This window comes from Calonectris borealis, chromosome 3 (assembly GCF_964195595.1).
Source record: "Calonectris borealis chromosome 3, bCalBor7.hap1.2, whole genome shotgun sequence".
NCBI classification, from domain to species: domain Eukaryota; kingdom Metazoa; phylum Chordata; class Aves; order Procellariiformes; family Procellariidae; genus Calonectris; species Calonectris borealis.
Window position 1 is genome coordinate 104,312,554 of NC_134314.1, and position 23,944 is coordinate 104,336,497.

The window sequence follows — 23,944 nt, forward strand, 5'->3', positions numbered from 1 at the left end:
TCGCGGATCTGGCCAGCAGCCGGAAAACCACAGAGGAGGACGCCGACAAGCCCGATAGCAGTGCATGGGATCAGCCCCTTTGGTAGCCATACAGACCCACGAAACCAAATTGTATGTGGCACTTAATATCACATTTCCTAACTTTAAGCAAATCAACATCTGCCCGCCCACGTGCTCCCCACAGTTTACTGATCCAACAGTTTTCTGGTATGGAAACTGACCTGTATGATCACTCATTTCCAAGAAGCGACTGCAACAGAGGAAGGGACTTACCCTCATCATGATTTCTCTTTCTATAATGCTGTCCTCAATAGAAAACATTTCAGACACAGGCCTTTCCTTGACAGGTTCTTTCTTGACCCTCTCCTTCACACTGGTGAGGTCAGGCTCTGAGATAGAGGGCCCGAGCGAAGACCCGTTTATTGCCATTTGATCAGTCCGAGAGACACTAATGGCTTTGGAAGGCCCTGGCTTCATGGCCTTGGCCCTGGCTACAGCCACAGAAATGCTAACATGGTCCTGCCTCAGGGCTCCATTGCTGACACTTTTACGAGGCCCAGGATACTCTGGAGGAGGTTTATTTGGTATTCTAGCCAAGGCAGCTTGCAGCTGAGCACTATACTCCATGTTCTCATGGAGGGCTGTTATCCGTGACACAGATTCTGGGGTTTCTTCTTCCTCTTCACTTTCACTGCTGTGTATCAGCATGGTGGCATCAGAGAATGTCTTTTTGTGATGATAATGAGGAACCTGCTGAACTTCATGCCCCATCTGAACAGACTCTTCTGGCTGCACCTGCTCCCGCAAAGTGTTCCTGCGTGGCAGAGGGGCATTTAAAGTTTTTAATGCCATGGCTTCTATACCACGTACCATATTGCTGATGACCTCCAAACTATGGCGCTTGTTCACAGCTGCATGATGCTTCACTGCCATGAGGGGCTCGCTGACCTCCTGCAGTGACTGACGGACGACCGGCGAGCTGTCCTCTTGGAAGGTCTTTACTGAGAGCTGGACTTTGCGAGTGACCAAGTCAGGACTGCTCCCACTGACATACTTGTGCCGGTGGCTTGCCAGGTCCGGCGTGCTAGTGGCAGGACGTGGGCGTGGGTATGGAGGTGGGGGTCTGAAGAGATAGTTCTTTAACATGTGAGCGGTGTTGTAACTCTGGCTGCTCTGCAGCTGCATGTTAGCCAGTTCTGGCGTGCTGACCGTGTGGGATATGGCACTGGCTGCTGTCTTATTTTGCACAGCGTTATTAGGGTTCATTTGGTCAGACGGGGCGACAGGCTTGTTATAGCCGCCACCCTGGGGCCCATATGTAATCGTGTAAGGATGTCTCTCTCGAATCTCAGGCTGACTGTAAACTAGGTCTTCCGGCTGGTTATAAGCATGTGTGTTTCCAATATTGAGATTCCTCAAAGACTGACTTTGGCTATCCATCTGGATCACCCCTCTCTTCATTTGCCTCATGACAGTTTCATAATCTGGAGTTGGCCGGTAAGATGGTACTATGATTGCACTATGTCTGTGGCTGGGGATATAGTCTGCTCTCATGATGTCGCTTCCAGGGATGCTCAGATTTGAGGACATTGGAGATGCCTGGATGAAGTTCTGTGAGCGATTGAGGGAGTTCATGCTGTGGGCACTGCATACGCTCCCATTGGGTCCATTACCATTCAAGTAGCTGAAGTCCATTGGACACCTGTCCAAACTGGTCTGAGACCTACAGTAGAAAGTTTCTTCATTTCCATGGAAAATGCTATCTGTGTAGAGCAGAGATAAAGACGCTGACAATTTTAACATACAAGGGCTCATTCAATGTTAACAAAACTTCAAATACAGTCTGCACCAATGATTACAGAGACAGCTTAGTGTACAACAACGGCAGGGAACATTTGGTACTGGGAGAATCCTTGGGTCAGTAAAATAGAGCTAAAACAAAACTACTCCCGTAAACACTCCCAACAGTTAGCCAAGTATGGTAGTTCAGATCCTTGTGGGAGACATGAAAGGGGAAAGAGAGGAAGTGTTTTTGCCTGGGGTAGCAAGGAAGAATAAAGGGGCACCTCCTCCCTCAGCATCCTGGAAGGATTCACTGCTACTGCCACCTTAAAAATCCAGTGCTGCTAGCCTATCGTAATCCTAAAAATTCTTGTCTTTTCTGTTGATGCACTGCTCTCTGTGATTCGAAGTAGCAGAGGACTGCGGAATTGGAAATCCTACTTCAGACCAACCAACAGTTTTGAGGATCTGAAGTATAACACAGCAGGGTGATCAAGACTCGGGGGGCGGGGGGGGAACACAACAACAACAACAATAACAACAACAAACCACTCTACAGATGTGCTAAAGAATATTAAATACTTCAGCAAAAGATATTTGGAGGGAATCGAGATGGTAAAGATGATGTCCTGGATCACAACTTTAGTGCAAGACTGTCAGTGTTGAAAAATCTCGTAAGAAAAGAGTAGCAGCTCCCAAAACTCTGAAATCAGCTAGTTCTTCAACAATATAGAGAAGTCTGTGGTAAAACTACGGGAACTTTTTCTAAAATTGAGACTATCCCCCTTCACAGCTTCAGCTTCACAGTAAAACAGTAGTAGCCACTAAGCCAAATCTTCTACCGTATGCAAGGAACTATACTGAACGGCTCCTTTCAAAACTTATCAAATTCTACCTTAAAATTAGTCAGACCACCACAACTCTAAAATGCCATCAGGTATGACTAAGGACTCCTCTGCTGGTGAGAGCACTTCAACTGTACCTCTCATGAACTGCAAAGAACAGACCTGGCTACGTGTATTCCAAAAGGTGGTGTGGTTAAGGGTGTGAGACTCAAGGTGTGGGCTCCATTCCCAGCCTTGATCAAAGTAACCTGGTACAACCTCTTAGAGAATTTATTTGTCAAACGCAGGGGTGAAAATAGTTAACTCTCTTTAAGTCCGTAAGGTAACAATGCAGGCAGATGTTGGTGAAAAAGGAGCAGAGAAGATTATCTAAATATACAGTTTCGTGACCAGGAGCCTATGATTTCTCCTACAGTAAAAGATATTTGCTGTCTCCTTTTCCCTCACTTAGTTTCTCTCCCTGGCCCCAGTTGGCACTGCCTTTGAGTACAGCCATCATACTTCCTTTAGAAATTATTTTTTCAGCTCACTGAACTGGAATACCAAGTTTAAGGTCCATATAATCATGCACAGACATTTTAGAGAAATTTGAAAACTGAAATTGGACTTTAAACAGAAGACTTACTGCAACATTAACTATAAAACTGCTAGCTTTCCTCCAGCAGCAGCTCCCATTTGACCATGATGGCATTAGAAATCTAGACATAAGGGGTAAGAGCTTCTTTGCGTACACATAAAATTGAAGTCCATTAAAGGAATAATATATGCTCTAAGTACCTTGTGAATTATGTGTTTCAGTGTAGTGTTCTCCACACTGGACATGCATAGGAGGCAGTATAAATGGATGTTGTCTTGGCTGAAATAAAAGCAGAAGGGAAAAAAAAGCATTAGGAACTTCGTTTGCTACAATTTTTGCAGCTGAAACAGGAAAAAAGGTTCTATGCCCTTTCCACTGAATACTGTTCTTTCTTACCCAGCCAAAGACACATGGCTTGGCATTTCTTTATAGAACAGAGAATAACATTTTGTAAATTGTTTGCTAAATTTCGTTACGGAGCCCAAAGCTGACCAGTTAAGACTCCTTTAAGCTCAACCACTTCAGAAAACAACATCCAGACTCTCAGCTCACGTAGAACTTTTCAAAAGTTTATTAAAAGCCCTTGCCCTTGAAGAATTAAACCAAAACAAAACAAACACCTAATCAGGACAAAAGCAGGAGATGGAACAAATTCAAGGACCTAGAGCACTGTTATACAAGCAAAAGGAGCACATGTGGACTTAAAGTAACTGCAAATTACATGAATATCGGATTCCCTAGATAATGAACTGGAGCCTTCCTCCAACAATTTGCACTGCAACAAGCTTTTTAACACAAGAAGTACCACAGGGGGCATTTCAGCATTAAATCAGCAGGATCATTTACAGCAAAATAAATCACAGCTCATGTTGTATTCACCAGCTTTGTCCACTGGTAAACCGATGCATTTTTGCAATCACATTCTACCGCCTGCGCTGTAATGTCCTGTCCGGTGTCACTGAGCAAAGTTTATGAAAACATACTTTGATATACAAAATAAGCAGAAAGAGAAGGAAGATACTTTTGTCTCGTGAATATGTCTTCCTTAACAGTGGAATAAGGGCTTTTCATCTAGGCTGATTCGAGTAGTTCAAACTATTAAGGAATACTGTGGATGCCCAAGGCAAGAAAGAAACACCAAATAATTTACCTTTGCATGCACATGCACAAAATGAGCACCACACAAGTTAGCTACTGAAGAGGGGGTGGGGAAGGGGTTAAATTTACATTTTCTATGTAAATGGGGAGAAGGAATGAGAATCAAAGAAACTGAGCACACATATGAATTCTTGCATAGAAAATGGTTGTGTTAAGCCAGAGCTGGAAGATGACAGGAAATACTTCTGCTACAACAATTACTTCCAAGGGCATAAAACCCTACTCTCACTGAACAATCTGGGCAAAGGAGCCTGCTGCTGACAACCCGAGTAGGGGAGCCTAGCCTGGAACAAACCAAGATGTTGGAAAGCCTAACAAATGGGGGGCAGAGGAGAAGTGCAAGGAAGAACTGACTTGTACTGGGAATGTATAGATCTAGAGCAGACAGTTTTCTTTGTGATAGATGTTATGGAAGGTATCTGCAGGAAATTAGGAATTATTCTTTGTGTGTTTTGTTTTGTTTTTGTTTTGTTTTGAGGGCCCATCTGCCTCTTCTGACGAAACAGGAGAAGCTTGAGGTCTGCAGAACGTCAGTATCCAACTTAAGGATCACTTGGATTTTTTTTTTTGAAAAATCGGCTAATTAAACGTATCGTCATATTAAGATCTCCTACACTGAGGGGGTTTTGCTGGAAAACCAGCATCATTGGGTGGCCTGACAGGAAAAAGAAACAGCATTAAATGGCTTTAAAGTAATAAAATACAGGTTCACCATGATGCCAAAACCATATAAAGGGTCTTAATCTGAAAGTAATGAACATGATCCTCAGTGAAGTGGCAGAGCCTCACCTCAAAGATCCCACTTCACTACCCATTTATGCCTACTGATTTATTACTATACAAGACAAATGAATAGGTAGGTGTATAAAGGTATGTACAGTGCAGACAACAGTCAGGAGGGCTTTTTTTTTTTCTCCCCAAAGAGAACTGTTCTAACAAGTTAACAAAACAATTATGAAAAAAGCAGTTGAAAGTTCAACATGAACGGTTAGCAGCCCAGTTCACTTTTTAATTGATGAGCACACATTCCTCCTCTTGATCTTCCTGAGACTTTGGGTTTTTTAAAAAACTTGTTGCATGCTTATGTTCAAAACATAAAGAGGCAGCAGAATTTGTTTTTCCTTTGAAAAATTAGATTTCCATTTTTCATATCTAATATAGAAGGCAGCTCTCTTTTTCCCCTTGTGATACATGTGAGGCCATAGCATAAGAATGCAAAGCACATTCCACTTCTTCACCTTCAGTTTTTCATCGTCATCTCCAGGGACCAAACTAGCAGATACCAAAAATACTGTAAATATGCCTCAGAGAACATAATACACAGCCTGTGCATTGCATCATGACACCTTAGAAACACGCCGAGAATGAACGGACAAAGAAATCCGGAGCCAGCTACAACAGCTTTCCTGCCAATGGCTGGGAAACACAGAACGCAACTTTTAGATCTAATGGACCATATATACGCACACAGGAAAACAGCCTGTGATGAAATCTGCAAAGATAAAGCTATCTTAGTATCAGTACCTGCTTAAGCTTAAATTTTGGAACATTTTCACAAGCTGTAACCACACCGTGGGGATATGTCAAGAAAACACTCCTGCCCACGTTAGCTTTCCGCCTCGCAGCAATAGGCTAATGGAGTTATCACTCTGGGAAGGTCTACAAAGCAGGTATAACCTATATCACAAATGACAACTGGCAACCTGCATACAGATAGTATTTCCCTCTGTCTAAGGGACCAGCAGTCCTGTTGCTACTCTTATTTAAGGGGTTCTGAATTACTTTAAGAAATACTAACATACTAGATGTTAAAATTGGATCCAAAAAGGTGTCTTTAGAGCTAACTGGGCAAAAAGATTCCCACAGACGTTTTTGGTAAAGATTTCAGGAAAAAAGTTAACCTGTTTTGTCAGATTTACAGTATTTAAGGAGGTTAGTTAAATGGAAACAAATATAGTTTAAGAAAAACTCTGAATCACAATCCTGTACTGATTAGAATAGTTTTACTCAGAATCGCAGTAACTTCACACAGAAAATAGGCTCTTAACCCAAGAAGTTGATAAATTGTAAGTAAACTTTGTACAAAAACATAAGGAATGGAAGAAACGCGAAAGGAGAAGCTGTAAAATTATGTAATGACTAGGTTTTGATGTACACAGCACAAGACACTTCAAATTCTTTCTAGAGGATTATTTTCTTTACATATTTAATATAACCTCAATCCAGTAGAAAAGATGCTCAGTTTCTGCAGGGCAAATAAAAATATAATGCCTTGAAGACTGTAATTTTTAATACTCAGCGGTGATATTATCCAGTTAAATTAATCAACCTGGGCAGCCACACCCTTGAAACTCATTCCAATCATATTGCCTACAACAAATGAGTTAATGTGCTTATTTGAAATTTAGAAAGTATTCCATCTTACACAATGCCCCATCCCATTAGAAATAGTATAGACATTCTTAAAGACCCCACCGTGGCACATACCAAGGATGACCTACTCCAAGTGGGCCGTCGTCGGATAGGAGGAGGAGAACTTGATTGTCTGTGGAAGAAAAAGTAAAGAGAAGTACTAGAAACTACAATATTTCAATTCTGATTCAAGAATGAATGGGAAAAACAAGAGATGAAGAATCTGTAAGTATTGCTCATTAATGAGATTTAAAAAAATATGAATAAATTAAAATAGTTCAGGTCCTTCTCTAAATACAGAAAGTATTCCAGTTCCAAAATATACATGCCTTCTGTTCATTATCCTATTTGACTTACTTGGAAACACAAGAAAGAAAAAACTCTGGTTTAAAAATGAATCAAACAAAGAAGTCTCTTAAGCAATAAAAGCTGAACATGGCACGCAGGCACAGTCTCAGGTGACTTAAGGTGAACATTAAAACAATGACAATTTTACGAAATTCATAGCAATCACTCCAAAGCAATGTGCACAGATCAGGAGGGAAAAAAAAGCAGTTGGTTAGATAATACTAGCAGAGCCACATACAATGTTAGAGTAGCCAGGTGCAATGGAAGGAACAAGGAGTGTCGGAGGGGAAAAAAAAAAAAAAAAAAAAGAGGAAGGGAAAGAAACAAGTTGAAGAAGGCAGAAATATAGTGCTTACGTGAAGAGAGGAAAGGTGGAATTTGTCCTCTTACAGTTTCTGATCTGGTGAATGATGTTATGTGCGATTAGAGGAAATGCACACAGGAAAACAAACAACTATCATTTTAACAGAGGGCAGGAAAATTATTTGGCTAGAAAACACACATTGGCATATGCTGTCATCAATATCTGTGGCTCTAACACAGAAGCTGATACCACATGAGACTGTGGTAAGAAGGAGAGCTGTTCTAATGGCAAAAATACATTTAAATTCCAGTTATTTCACTCAGTGACCTCATGACATTCCCTACCTTTATTAGTCCAAATATTTGTAAGTTGTATGAAGCCGCTACATACACCCAGTTCATGGTACCCACATAGTTACGGCTCAGTGTTTAGAAATAAACATGATCAAAAGCTGTTGCTTCTGCAGTCTGGATTATGAATGGTAACAGAACAGTCCTCTCTGTTGACCCCAATATACAGCTTCAAAAGGTAAATATTCCAAGATGACAGACTATGGTATTTTGTTTTCTTTCTTGACTGTCACAGGGGAGACAATCAGGAGCTTCCTTTGAACTCAATTCCTCTGAAACCATTACAATTAAATTTAGTATTGGACTACTGAAATGCACTATATACTGCTAAGAAGTGTCTTTTCTGGTCTTCCACTCACCTCCTAAGAACTGTAAACACCATCTGAAATCTAATCAACATCTCTTTTCTGTAGGTGAAAAGATCACTCTATGCAGTTCACCTCATTGGTCTCTCCAATACCCTAACTCACTGTCTGTTAATATATTGTGTGCATACGTAATATTAGAAAGCTAGACCTTCCAATCTTCCCTCCATCATTTTGGCTTTATTTTCCAACAGATGGCATCACCCAGCTAAACAGATGGGATGTCCAGCTCTAACTAGAGGTGTTGATAGAGACGAACTTCTTCCTATCTTTCCAGCTAACTAAGTTGATAAGTTTTGCAAGGGATTCATGTTCTCATTGCTATACAAACCCTGCACATCATGAAAATTTCTCAAAACTTTAAACTTCTCAAAGCAAAATTTTCTCAAAACTTTAAACTTCTCAAAGCAAAATTTATCTCAAACTAAAACTGCTGCATGCTGATATAAATGAAACATAGTCAGGTAATAAACTGTCTTTTGACTTATAACTAAAGCCTCATGAATTCCTCCTTCAGTTAGGATGAATCCACCTGTGTGAGAGGGCTAGCTCAATGCCAGTTCCTTAATAAGTGCTCAAAGTAGAGCCTAAAGGAGACTTTGGGTTCAGATTTACAGCCTCTGCTGTGTCGTGCTAATATGGCTATGCAGATTAATGTTCCCAGGTGTCCTCCCTTGTTTGGTGCACGTAAGAAGCAGATAAATTACACTGCCCAAATTAGAAGATGACAACCTGTGTTTTCCACCAACCTTAGCTGCTAGATGGGTAGTGCATCTTCAAAATGCTACTGCAATTCACATTTTGGCATGTTAACATGTCATCTTTCACTCCAGTTTGTACTAATACGCTGGGTTATGAACGGCAGAGACCAAGGGCTTCAATTTAAGATTCTCTGTCAGATTTGGCTGTTTGGGAGCATCAAGCCTCACAAGGCTCAGAGTGAAATTTCATTCTCAATTGTCTATTCTTGCTGGTGGTTAAAACAAAACAAGAAAAAAAGGGAAAGGGGAAAAGAATAACTGACACAAGTGACTAGAAAAAACAAACAAAATCAGACACGCCAAAACTCAGAGCAATTCCAAAGCAGGGTATCAGAAAACAACTCTGAAGAAAGAGTACTCACTCTGTGCAGATTTTGTTCTGTTTGTAAAACTTGTGTCTTGCTGCAAACAGCCGTGAAATATATTTGGCATTTTCAAGGTCATCCTTTAAACACAAGAAAAAATAGGAAAAAAAATTATTTATAATTATTCATTTTGTCATTCTTACCAAGAAGGAATAAAGATGAGTTTTAAAAATCCAACTGCAGTAACACTTGGTAGGGTCCGTCATGTACAGAATCTGGCTGCCAAGAACATGTCTAGTGCCCTCAAGAGCATTCAAAGCATTGAATTACTGAAATACAGTGGCATGCCTTTACATGCTGCCACTTCTCTGCTAAGTCACAGTGGGAGGGGAGGAGGGACAACAAAAAAAAAAAAAAAAGGCTCAGGCTTGCTGGTCCAGTTTCGATACTGGCCTTGGTTCAGGGAGATGTGGAGTTATTTTAAATAGCACAGAACAGCACTGCAGCCCCCTGAGTTCCAGTATGTGCATGCATGGTAGCTTATGCCCAGTTTCTACAACTGCTTATGTGGCTATATTCATGCCGGCATGAAAGATGTGGCACTGTGCCACAGTGTGGCACTGTGGATGTCTCATCCAACAAACACTTCAGGTTTTTGCAGACTTCCCAGCATAGTATACTTTGGGATGCTTGGAAGAGAATATAAATATTGGTAGCTAAATGAAGTTAATTTCACACTCTGCATAAAGTAAAATGTCAACTTTGGGTAGGGAGGGCTTAAGGTGAGTGAGTCCCTTTGGGAAAGTGGAATTTTAAAGGTTTATTTTTTATATAAGGAGCTTTCTTGATGACACTGGTTAGATCTTTTTCTTACTGTGTGAAAGAGCACATTCTCTTCTTTGTTGATCAACTCTAGAACAATCGAAGACTTGTTATGTGCTATATTCCCAATGTCATTCCACCTGTAGAGTGAAAAAACGCGGTAGAGTTTGCCAACACATACATTCAAACATTTCACAAACACATTAAGAATCCCTTAGTCAACATTAGTCTCGTTTTATGGGAAAGCTTTTCAGTAGCTGTTTGGTGAAGAAATATGGTCAGGAAAATAAGGAAGTCATGCTCTGATTAAAGGAGAAACAGATATTCAGCTCTTAACCCAAAGCAGGAGAGTTAAAAGCTCTCTTTAAAAACACCAATTTGAAGACTCACAATAGAAGAGACATTGAAAATACATTAATGATAAACATTATACTGAACTGTGGCATTTTTGCACTGATTGATTTTAGCCACATGTAATAGAAATTTTAAGGGTTTTTTTAATAGTGCCATTCCTCTCCAAATGCTGTTTCCAACTTTCCTCCAGTGCCAATTCTTCCTAAAGAACGTTAAGTTGACAACATGGTTATGTAGACTATGCATACCATGTTAATACTCTGGTTTTATGTTTGCAATCTTTTTTTTTTTTAAGTAATTGTCAGGTTACCCAAGATCAGAGTTATAATCTTCTTACAAATAGCTGACAGACATTTGCGTACATTGCATGCAATCCATGGGGATGGAAAGGACTTGTTTGTTCTGTTTGCAGCATGCATTCCTCTTCATGTCATGGCAGGATGCTTGAAGTGCATATTTCCAAAGAGTAAGGATCCCAGCACCAACTGTCACTTCTACAAAGAAACTTCTTGCTTTTGTCACCTGGCACAGTTAAAGGATTATCTAATTTCTTCTCAAAATTAAATATGCAAAACATCAGCTATGTGGAAAAGGGAGCCCTAACATTTTTGAAGATGACCACTGAAAGCCCTCTTAAGGCAAAAAAACCCAACATTCCAGCTTAAGTCTGATACAAGCCTTAGCTACTGATTAAAAATTAGTGCTCCTCATAAACCACAATTTTTTGGCTGCACAAATGTTCATGTTCTAATAACAGGGACTAATAAAAATCCACGTCAAGTTAACACTGACAGTAATGGAAATACCCACCAGAACAGTAGCAAAGAGGAATGAGTGAAACCCTAGCCTCCCTGGAATCATGGAGATTTCTAGCAACATTTTCATACAGAACAAACTTTTATAAGTAGTAACAAAACCACAGAAGAAAAGTTAATGGAAAGGCTTAAGTGATTCTTAATAACCAAAACAAACAGCAGAACAATTAAACAAGTGACACAACCAGGATTTTCAAAAGTACAGAATGAGAAAGTTCAGCTTTTTTTTTAGTGGGGCACCTAAATATGGCAACCAGATTCTCAGAAATGTTGAGTGCCTAGGCTGCCAACCGTGAGGTTTGACAGATTTGCATTCAGAAGCATCAAAGAAGCAGACATAAAGGCAAGAAAAGAAAAGGGATCAAAGCCTTGTAAGTGGAACAAGATACATGACAGACAACTACGTCTTTCTTGCCGTCAAACCCATTCACAGACATCAGAAATTATTCTTTATCACATCTCTTGCAGCCAAGAGGCCAATCCTGAAAACAGCGAGGTGACTACTCCTTAGATAGAGGATTGGCACTATTGAAGTCACATATGTAAGGAAAAAAACCCACACATGGAGCTCTGAAAGAAACCTGCTTTAAATACAGAAGACCCTAGTTTTTACCTATAAATCACAGTTGTCCTTCCAATTCTGTTTTTTATGAAGATTCCCATGAAGAAAATACCGAGGTGTATGTCATTTCCATGATTATCCTGCAGAGTAAGGATATATATTTAGTTTAATAAAGAAACTGGCCAATAGATGCATATGAATGCATGCTGAACTACCAAACAGAAGCCCTTCTTCGGGATGAATGCAGGACTAACCCTTGACTAATGTATATTTTGCTGCTTGATTGGACTATGATTTGCATTATTTCAAAGCAGTTAACACTTAACTGGATTCATTCTGTTGATTGGTGAGAACAGACAAAGGCTAAACAAGCCTATCAAACAACACGCACACCACAAACGCATTCATTCTATAATACCCCACATCCCCTATCATTGTGATTATAGCTATCTAGAGCCCATACGACTACCAAAAGCTATAGTCCTCTTTCACATTCACAGCATTTCTCCAGTCACCTGTTAAAACACGTCGAGATTTCAGAAAACCACACCTGGAGATGGAATCCCTCTCAAAAGCTATACCCTTCACGGTTCCTCCTTTAAGTACTCCATGCAGAAGCTCACAGCATATCGCTCTAGAAAGTACTTGTATCTCTATAAAGATACATCCTCCATTGTTTTTCAATTATTGGGTTAAATATTCATCTGCATGCATCACATAATGTCCACTGTTCTTGCATTGTTTTTCAGAAGTTCTATTGTTTTCGTGCCTACCCATGTCTCCTTGCAGGCTCCTGTCTGAAAAACATGTGCTCCTGTTCCATTTTGCAATCAGTTGTTTTCTTAAAAATGCTTTTTCTTTTTTGCTACGAAAGTTTAATGCTGTTGACAAAGAGTTTTTTCTACATTTATCAACAAAAACAACTCCCCCTCAGCTGCATATACAGTAATTGATTCACACTTTAAAGTGGTAAATAAAAATCATGCTAACACAAAGAGTGTGGTTAAAAAGAACTGCTAGAAGAAAGGATATGAGAGAAGTTAATGCACTACGCATGAGCAAATTCTAGAAACCATCAGGCATCCCTGCATTTTAATAGATCAGATTAGAGCTGCTCTCCTGGCCTTGCTGTACTTGACCCCCAGAAGGCAGCAATGGAGTATCTGCACCTGTTTCTAACTACTAACTACGAAGTGTTAGGCCTTTTGCATACAAATAATGGATGCCAATTTTCAAGCCCCAGCCTATGCATTGATTCTCAGTGCCGCATACACCAATGTTCTTCCACATATACTACAAGTCAGCAGATGTCCTATGGCTGACAGTCTTCAGTTCAGTCTGATTACAGCCTACACATTCCTCTGCCTTGTCCCAGAGGCAGCTTTAGAAGGCAAAGAGATTGGGAAAATGTTGGGGAAAATGTATGTATTTGTACACATATACAGGTGTGTGTGCCTATATCGAAAGAAAGAGAAACATATTTCTAATAGCATTTTCTACAACAGGAACAAAAGAGAAATCTTTCATTTTTCCCTTTGAATGCAATTCTATTTGTCTACAAGGCCAGCACACTGCTCTTTGATACACGGGTAACATCTTCCTGCAATTTTGCAGAGCACCCAGTCCACCGTTCATACTTATCTTACTGACTTGCAATAATATCTAATGACAATTCCAACACAGAAATCCCTTGCAGCAGCATGGAGTATTAATCCAAATTAATTTGAGGAAAACATTGATTTCCTTGATTTTTTCAATGATTTTCATTCATTGGCAATAAACATTCCATAAGTTTTTCTGTTGTTGGCTAGGGGTTTTTTCTTAACCATTCAGCTCCTCCTCTTCAGGCCAATTTTGAGATTGGCCAAAGGATCAATTTTGACTTCAGCAGAAAGCTTTTTTGTTTGGTGTGGGGTTTTGTTTGTTGTTTTGTTTTTAAATTCCAATTCAACTTTAACTAGCAGAAAAACTGCTAGCAGTCCACTACTTACGGTGGCTGAGTTGGTTAGCAAAGAGAAATGGGCACTATTGGTAACAGCAGTTTTCAGTTTCTCAGCACAACTTTATCATGTGCTCCATAAGGCCAGGAAGACCATCCATGGCAGAAGGGGGCTTCCAGCAAAGGGAAAGCAACTACAAATGCAAAATAAACCTTGAAACCTCCCCTCAATTTTAAATGTGTGGAGGACCTGTGCATACATGTAAGAAACTAAGGACAGGTAAAGTTAATGCTTGGTAAATAGCAACTTAGAAAGACATGAAAGGTCTTATCTTCCTATTCTGTTAAAGATGACCAGAGCTGAGGTTCATTTGCCCCAGCCACTCTCCCTCAGACAGCGCTCAAAGAAAAGCAAGGAGCATCTCTGCTTCCCAAGTGAGCAGGCCCTAGCGTACAGCAACCTCTTCTGTGAAAAGGATTTTCGTGGGAGAGAAGTAACACTGCAGGCCTAAGATACCCTCTACAATGTCCACTCAAACTACCAGCAGTCATTTCACGCTCCAGAACAGTGAAACAAGTCCTGTCTCTTTTGGACAAACGCGACTTGCATGCGTTCCAAAGGTCGCTGCAGACTCCTGCATCATTTGATTCAGAGGTTCTTTTATAATATACACTAACATACCTTCACAGGGAAAATTTCCTGTCCAAACCCATCAAGGCGTTCCACTTCATTGATGTACATTAGCTCAGCTTCTGCTGCTGTAATGCCACTGCAATTAGAGTAACAAAAGGCAGCAAAGGGTTCAATATTATATGCACACAAAAAATACTAGTGAAAAAATGGAATATTCACAAACCACTTCAGAAGACACTTTGGATATGCTGCCTAGAAACGCACAACACAAAACTAACTTTCAGCATTAGGACCATAATCAGCAAGGGGAGGAATTTTACTAAATGTGGCTAAGGTAAGGTACAAAGCGCAGTTCAAATTACAGGAGGAACAAACTGAACTGATCATATTACTCAGTTTCTTCTGCACACATCAAATATTTTCCAGGCTTTATTAAAACATTAGGCCATTGCATCAAGTTGTGTCTAGTTCTGGATGGCCAATTTGAGCCATAGGGGTCCTAATTTGCATAAATAATATACAAATCCACTGAAGTTGCTTAAAATGACTTAAAAGGGAAGACCTACATTTTCATGTTGGCTGTTCAAAAACACAGGCGCTAAATCAAATGTTGAGCAGATTCTCTTTCATAATAGAGAACAAATCACCTGAAAACTTTTACACACGTGTCTACACATGCTGCTGTCACAGCTCAGGAATTCAGACAGATTTCAGTTCTCAAAAGCAGGTCAGAATAGATTGCAGGTTGCGCCAAAAGAAGGCCACTATTAATGTTTCTCCTCTTTGCTCCTCCTTACCACAGCTTACAGAGATATAGGAACCAGACAAATACTTAGGAGAAAAAGGGAGAGAAAGGAGGTGGAATGTGATCTACCTGCTGAAGTAAGGGTAAGTATTTGTTCTTTGTGTTGCAGAAATAGCACTAAAGAGCACAGCAGGGGAGGGAAATCTTTCCTTTCAAGTCTGTGAGTTAACGAAGATCACACAAGCAGCCCATGGCAGAGAGAGAAGAACAGAACCAGGCCTGTTCATGGCCAGCTTGGAAGCTAACCCTTTGGTTGCATCAAAGGCCCAAGCTTGCATTGAAACTCAGACTGAGAAAGAGGTTTGTATTTGCCCCTTTACAACCATTTTCTGTCATATAATGGGGAGTGCTGCAACCTTCACCTAATATTCCTATTGCATTTCATGTAATAAAGCTTTAAATGCAAATTCATAATATAACACAAAAGATTATTTCCAATGACGTATAGGCACTGCCATTTGTCTAAGAACAGCACTCTGCGGGTTTGAATACTTCCCCCACCAAAAGACCTAGATGACACGAAAGAAGCCTGCTTACAAAGAAGGTATTTGTACTGAAGCACTAATACATACACTCCTAGCTCAGTAACTAGTAACAGCGTATTGTATCTTTTCCACAACTAGACTTAAAACCCAACCCCTGTTATTTTCACTTCCATTACATTGAGAGTGTGTGTATCCCCCTCTCTCTTGAATGAGAGAAAACCCTCGAACAGACCCTTGGACCACCTCCGATCAAGTCACAGGGTCTTTCATCATCAGGATTTAAATGAAACCAAGAAGAGAAAGGAGTCTACTACATAGCGCAAGTAGTTACACATGCTCGTTAAACCTTATGGTGCAAATGCTCGTTTATTTGGGATTAAGTTCCTCGGCCATTTTGTGTTCACAGAGGCAGATGACCTTTTGTAATAGACTAATTAAAAATCCAGTGAGACATAGCATAATAGTAACATGAAGATAGGCTAGTTTACCCTGCCAGAAAACCATGGGGAGGAAGGGAAGTCCTAGGAGGATGATGAGAATAAAAAAAAAAAATATCTGAATCTTAACACGTCAAGCTCACCTGTGAGTTCGGTGCTCCTGAGCAACCTTTTGAGTCAGCTCCTCCAAGACAGCTTCATCCTGGGTCCAATCCTGTAAAAACATGAAGTGGCATCGAAAACTAGTCATCCAGAGAGAGAGAAAACAAAATGCAAGACAGGAATTAGGACGGCAGATGTTTCAGGATTTGTTTCTGTTCACGCTCTTCTAGGTAGTTACAGAGAGAGAATATATCACCAACTGCATTGAAAATTCAGAGCATGGGATGCTAAAAATGTGCAAGGAGAACACAAGGGTCTGGTTTTTTTTGGATCTTCTTTTGGGGGAAAGTCAAAAGATACTGTTAAAAATAGGGGTAAGGTGCTTATTATTCCAAAATAGAGAACAGCGTATAGAGCACGGATAAGGGATCTTTTCCTGGATAAGGACCAAACAAGTCTCTAAAAACACTTGGAAGTCTACAAATTAATATATACCTTCTAAAACAGCCCAAAAGAATGCATAGACCATGGAAAACGAAGTTATTTTCTGTCCTGCAACCTACAGGTACTTCCTTCGCCATGTTAAAAGGGATTGAAAGTTTTGCTACTTTCAAATATGTAATAAAATGTACTTTATGCTTGCAACACATTTCTGAGCAGAAATTTTTATCTTCTACAAATTTAAATAATGTGTGGTAGAAACAATTCTGAAATAATTGGAAGCAAGTTAATAAAGGAAGTCTGCTCACAAATTCAAGGCAAAAAAAAAAAAGGAAGCTGAAAAAATTTCTTGCAAAACCTCAAAGTTCTTATTTTTATTTAAAAAAGCCTTAAGGCTGCATGTAATGTACTTAAATACACTGCCTGTTTCTTGCTCAATGGAGCCCTCCCTCTGATATTTGCTTCTGCCACAAAAAAATGTGAAAGTGGTAGCGTGCTAATGAAAAATGGCATGGTACATGCCTATGCACAGCTACACACCTGTGGGGTGTACTGTGTACATAACTTTGTTCTTTTCCCTGCTGAAGAAATGCCATTTGACACACATTGTAGCCTCACAAGATCAAACAGTACAAACGTAGCTGCCCCTCCCTCATCCACCAGCTCACTTCACTAATGAATTTATAGCAGCATTCTCGTTGGAGGCTCTTTCCATGCCTGAGATTCACTCAAATCCTCCCACTTGCTTCAGGACTAGCTTGTATCTGCAGCACTTAGCAACTGCCACTGAACTTGCAGTGAAATATTTACTATTACTATTACAGAAGAGCAAAGATAAGTAGTTAAAAAAATGTCTAGAAAAACAGTTGATTTAAGAGTAGGCTTCTGAAGACTGTAGGAAACAGACACTTTGCTGATTTTGTTAAATTTAGCAATAGTAGCATGGATGAAAGGCAAGATAGCACAAAGCGAGCACATGCAAAACAGAAGAGAGCTGACCACACCACCATGTAGGCAGCTGACTCAAAAATGGAGGTTCTAGGAGATGGGCCCAAAGAGTAAACTGCTGAACCACATAGAAATTAACCACCTGAAAGCTCATCTAGAGGCCTAAAACCTTCCTCTAATCTTTTTCTGAATAGAAAAATAATATCAGTATATTGAAAGAACTTTGCAGAAGTTCAGTAACTTACAAAGTGATAGCTTGACGACGCATTTCTCTGTCTATATTTGCAGCCATCTTCTTTCCCACTTAGGCTATCGTACATGACTTCATAAGCCATCAACTATACACAAGATCATCAATTACTTATCAATAGATAAAGGCGGCCTACCAAAGAAATCCTGCTCCACTAGTCAGGCTAACAGAAGTTTCTTAGTGAAAGGTCAATACTGAAGCCACATTCTAGCTATACAAGGCATATTCAGATCTCTCTACATTCACTAATTCCCCTTCTTCCTGCTGACTCTCTTTTTCAGGTGGTATTGAACTCTGTCTACCAGCTCAAAATTGCACTTTCACATCAAGACACTGTGCAGCTGTCACCTTTTTGGACTTGAGAATGGACTATCCGCTGCAGTTCCTGTACAAAGAGTGCTGGAAAATGGGATGAAATGCTTCTGGAAGTGCCTTTCTCAAGCCTGCAAATTACAGTGAGATGAATCATTCTCCCTCTACCGCTCCACTAATTGCAGAGGGAAACCAGATGCCTTAACTTCTAGGCAGCTGCACTCAGGGCATGGGAACCCCACCCCACTTCCAAATTTTTTTTTCCTGTTAGAAAGAATTCCAAGACCTTTTACATTTTATGAAGCTCCAGACTTGTGCTGATGGACTTGTTCATCTAAGATAAAGCCAGCCTTAACCTCAGCAGGCTTTTTTTCTTCCTCTAATCCACCCTCCCAGAGAGGCTCAATGTCATGGATTGCAAGTGCTTGGCATTTGTCACCAGAGTTTCTAACATCATTAGTGACCTAAAACACTTCCCTCAGCCTTCAAATTATTTGCTCATTTCCAATGTAAATTTAAAACAAATATACAGCACGGTCCCTGAAGAACATTTTGAGAAGACCTGATTCATGTTTCACTTCAGTCTAATAGTCAGTTGATGTAAATTCACATTCTCTTGAGGAAAAGCTGCATGGTTTGTCCTGTTACACAACATTTACTACATCAGCAGCCCTCATATCCCCTTGTTATGCCATGTTACTAATACTGCAGTATTGCTAATATACACCTTTTTAAATAGCTGCAAATTCTTTTTTGATTCAAAGAAGTACATTTCTTTTGTTGAGCCCTATTCCTAGTGGAGGCTTAACAGGAACTGAAAAAGGGCTAAATTTCCATAGCATATATTCATTCAGATACGATCAAGTATATTGCAGATTTTGGGGAGCAAAGTTTATTTCCACTATTAATAGTTCAGCGCTGGTGCTTTTACACTGTTATCAACAAAGCCATCTCTGAGGCATGGAGAAATTATTCATAAAAGACCGCAAAAGAGAGGGATAAGGAACTCACCATAGGGAACAAGACATATTCTCGGAGGAAGTCATGAGATGCAAACTGATTATAGTCTCCAAAACCCGCTGGAAAAAACAACACAATTACTCATTTTAGCACTTTCCACACATGTTAAGACCACACTCAACCTTTGCACAGATGCTTAATTTCAAGTGGGCGAGTTCTCTCTGAAGCCACAACCCAGCACAAAGATTTCTGCTTGTACTTTAGCTTTTAACATGGAAGTCTGAAAATAATAGTGTTATTACTAGAGATCAAGTAACAGCCAACAAGTAATTTCTCTCTTTTGATCCCTAATATTATGACCATTTGCAATGCTTAACCATCAGGAGTGAAAGAGGTTTTTTTTCTGTAGCTTCCATGAACTCATACCACCACCTAACAAGGCTGGGATTGCTCAGCCTCTTTAAAAACGGTGCACACTTTTGCTTCTCCATCATTTCCAAACCTGAACAGGGAAAAAAAAAAAAAAAAGAAAGAAAATTAACCTACCTCTGCTACAGTTCTACACAATTGTAGAAAAGAAGCTTAGTTTTACAGCCTAGGAGGTTAAAATCCACCAGCCAATTCTATTAAAAATTGTCAACAACCAACATGGTTTGAGAGGAGGGGGGAAAGATCTTATCCTCCTGCAGCCAATATAACAGTACAGGCACTGTGTCCCTTTAACTGACTGGCCCACACCTTTCTACTTGCTGTTCTACATCTCTTTAAGAGGTACTTGTCTCCATGCTCACATGCACTCATATATTGGGCTGAGGATTCTTGTCTAAATGTCCTTGAAACCGTGGAGTTTTGAAAATGCTTCCTAAAGGGTAAACTATGTTAAAAAAACAAAACAAAGCCTATATTTATCTATCTGTTAAATACACAACAGCTTATATCAAAAGAATATCTTGCCAGGAGGTTTTTATTTTATATTAATTGAACGGGATCAAACGCCATCTACAAGATCCTCATATTATAGAAGTTGGAAATTCCCACCATAAATCATATTAGCTAAACATTCTTTCAAAGCTTCTAGACAATTTCACGTATTGCAGGATGCCAAAAATGCAGTTTCATTTTGTTTTTACCTCAGAGTTATGTTTTAACATAAACAGAAAGAAATCAAAATGGATATGAAACAGAGTCTGTATGTTTAAAAGAAATAAGTATTTCAAATATCTTCTTGCATCACATGCAAAGGACAAAGGGAGTAATACAAGGTCAGGAATAAAGCGAACAAGATTAGGTGCAGCATTCTGATGCAATGGTCTTCGAAATATAATAGATTATGTAGAAAATTCAGAATAAAAGTGATTACTTCAAACTGATTACAAAGACTGACTCACTCTCAAAGTTAGCAAAAAGCTCCAAAAACACAGGACCAGTGAAACATGTTCAGTATCTATTGAGCCCTAACTCACACACTGGAAAAACTTCATTTACTTAAATTGCAAGGTCAGTATGGAATCTTACACATATATTTTCCTTTATTAATAAAACATTTCACAATTTGACAGGAAACATTTTTTCTTCCATTTTTAACCAAGAAATAAGATACCAAAATGGAATTTCTGCTGCCCTAAGGAAGATCATATTAGCATTACTCTCCATTGAATCTTTAATTTTCAAGAATCAGATCTTCATGTTTGCTATTTATATATATACTTCCCCCTTTCCTCTCATTAGAGGACATGCCCAGAGCATGATTGCTGAAACTCTACCTTAGGTTCTCATAGGCAGTTGTGGATGGACTGAAATATACTTTCTCCAAATACAGGGCTTCCTCCTCTGCCCATATACATTATGTGATCCCACTTTTATTGATGTCCTTAGGAGGCTCAGAATAAAAAGCACATTGTAAGAAGTAGTTTATTATTAATTTATAACTCACATAACAACTATGGTCATGTGTTTTTTCATACTTTAGATAGCACTATACAGCAAAATGAGTTTTTAATTAAAGGCAAAATTAAAGCTGCTGCTATGCTCTTTGATGTAATTGCATTTCAAACCAGAGAACGTGAAGCAAATTCATTACAGCAAAGTACTCTGTGGTTGGGGTTGGAAGAACTGGAGTTTTGTTCAGATTCACTAACATGGATTTTAGAAATAGGAAAGTTGAACACTGTGATGTGGTCCATCATTCCCTCCCTGAGGGTGTGTTTCATCAACGGCAGTCCACCTATGCACTTTTAAATCAATAGAAAACCCAGCTGTTGTGAGTAGGAGTCACACAAGGCCTTAGTTAGTGCCCAGTCAACATATAGAACAAACCAAAAAAGCCAACGTTGGAAAAGGGCTATCAGGTCATGTCATCTTACCTTGCACTGCCAAACCAGCCAGTCGAATTCCCTGCTCCAATGAAGAAACTAATCGGCCATCAAGAACATCCTTTTTCACTTGTAGGTAATACTGATATCTACAAACAAAAAAAGAGCACAAATTAGAACATCTATATGTTTGTACATTTTCTATAGAACAAATGACTGCTGAAAGCAAGGAAAACTCACCACAAACAAGTCAGGCAGTTAAATAGCAGTCTGTGCCTGGCTTCAGAAGTTCCACATTACAAAACAAATCAATATGAACCCTACTACATGTGCAATGCTTCCAGGTGGATGAAACTGAAAATAAAAAAGTTCTAATTTGTTTTCGCTAGACCACAGAGAAGAGGGACATCTGCTGGGATTACCTCCTCCATAAATTTTGTAGAGGTTACGGAAGACCATGCAATGACCAATACAAAAAGAGGCTGTTGCATATTTCTTCTGTTGTTTTTGCTCCAGTGTCACCATTTTGATAGAAGAAACAGAATTTTAGCAACATACTTTGGCCTACTGACATAACTTTAACTATGGCCCATATAGAAGTTTTTTAAATTGGCATCTCTCATCTGTAAGCATGACTTAGACACACAAATCAAGCAAAACCAGCTTCTAATATCATGCATTTTCTGATCTGCAGTAACTAATCACAAGACAAACTATGTTAGTTTTAACCACAGCGACAGAACTCACACATTTCGCCTTACATTTGCAATAGAGTAGATGAGGACAAACAAGAATCTTTACATAAAAAGCTTAACAAGTTACTGTCCCCATCCGTGCATCCCTCCCATCCACTGAACTGGACCAGACCCGCAGCAGAGCTGGCGAAAGTGGCAGGGATATGTACCAGTCCCTCCAGTATATCAGGTTCAAGTCCAGTGGAGACAGCTTCGTTAACAGGCCACAACTTTTTATTCTGCAGGCACCAATGCACGTTCCCTCGAGGTACCTGTGTGGCCTGGGTAGTAAAACCAGGCAGGGGGCAAGACAGGCAGCTGAAGAAGTTACAGCCACAATTGCAAGGACATCATATCGGCCACTGATGTGCCAACAATCAAATACAGTTGAGTTACAGTGATATAATGATCTCACATCCACCAGCTTAAACTTTTGGTGCAGACATAGGTAACCTGTTCCAACTGAGATGAAACAACTTCTTCTCAGCCAACATGCAACAACTCATCAGTTCTGAGCCCAAAGGTAGAGGTACTGTACCAGCCTAGCCACAGTCCATGTGTGCACTCATGCACCAAACCCCCAGACCTGCTGATAGTAACTGATGCACCCGGGTGACCCAAGTTAGGAAACCCCAAAAACCTACAAAGGGTTTTCTCAGGCTGTGACCAGACACGCCAGTCTGGCTGCAGCTGAACCAGGTTAGGAGGTCACTGCTCCCTTCAGCTGCATGCCTGCTTACGCCCCTAATACAAAGGGCATCCCCTCAAAATGGCATGGATTTAAAAAAATAATTGCTTGAGATAAACCAGGTTAGAAAGAAATGGTACACAAGCTTGCTAGCCAGTCTCAGAGACTGCAACCTCTGCAAGGCGGACAGCAAAGAGCCGTCAGAAAGACCGGGGGCAGTAAACTCCTCAGTGGACTTGGCTGCGACCAGCACACCACATCTGGCTTTACCTTTGAACCTTTGGGAATCGCAAAGAAACTGTTCTGGTCTTGTTTTAACGATTTCAGACATGTGTGTGTGCATGCGTGTGCGTGTGTAAGTCACCTTCCCAGTACCAATGCAATTAACCTTTCCTTCTTGGAAAAGAGAACCACTGTAACCCACGTTACAGGGACTGCACTGCCTTAACTATACTTGAAAGTGTTACCATTTAATTTTGCGTGGAGACGTTAGAAAATACCTACGTGCTTCAAAACCAGCGTAACCCAAGCCATGCTTTGAAGGCTATTAATCAAATGCAGCATTTTACTTTTTTCTTCAGTTAACTCTTCCGTCAGCGATGTGAGATGCAGTAACTTGCCACTAGACAGCACCAATGCTCTGACCAGACCCGTACTCTCAAGGCAGCAGGGTGTTTAGAGGCTACAAGCACTGCAGGGCAGAGAAATCCTCTCAGGGAAGGCCTCTGCACATATTCTTCAGCTCACAATTTTTACGTGCGCTTAAAACATAATTGTTGGGTTACTTGTTTTAGGCTTCCTCTTCCCCTCTCTGCCCTACAACAGGCAGAAGAACATTTTCAAACAGGAAAAATATAATCTCATTTAAAATGCTTAGATTTGGCTTTCACACAGCCTAATGAAGATTAAAACTTCAGGGGATTTTGAAATTTGACTGAGAGAGGCAGTGTAAAAAGCATACGGCTTCTCAGCTTGAGCCCTCTTGAAGCAGAGGTTTCACACTTGCTCTGTCCGAGAGACAAATCCGCTTGTTTCCACTTCTTTGCAATGACTAAATCCCAACTCTGAAAATATGCACGCTTTCATACAAGCTTGACATAAGCTGCTTTATCAAGTATGCAGGTGACCAAGTGTTTG

The 23,944-nt window shown here is 40.1% G+C and overlaps 1 protein-coding gene across 1 annotated transcript in view; it reads right to left on the reverse strand.

Moving 5' to 3' along the window:
• PTPN14 (protein tyrosine phosphatase non-receptor type 14) overlaps positions 1–23,944 on the reverse strand; it is a 72,505-nt gene that overhangs the window by 17,230 nt on the left and 31,331 nt on the right. The window contains exons 3-12 of the mRNA XM_075147078.1: positions 21,437–21,534; positions 19,125–19,192; positions 16,204–16,274; positions 14,382–14,469; positions 11,812–11,900; positions 10,082–10,169; positions 9,265–9,347; positions 6,850–6,907; positions 3,405–3,483; positions 274–1,763 (exon numbers count right to left, since the gene is read on the reverse strand). Of these exons, the coding sequence (XP_075003179.1) occupies positions 274–1,763; positions 3,405–3,483; positions 6,850–6,907; positions 9,265–9,347; positions 10,082–10,169; positions 11,812–11,900; positions 14,382–14,469; positions 16,204–16,274; positions 19,125–19,192; positions 21,437–21,534 (2,212 nt within the window). The remainder of the gene's footprint in view (positions 1–273; positions 1,764–3,404; positions 3,484–6,849; positions 6,908–9,264; positions 9,348–10,081; positions 10,170–11,811; positions 11,901–14,381; positions 14,470–16,203; positions 16,275–19,124; positions 19,193–21,436; positions 21,535–23,944) is intronic.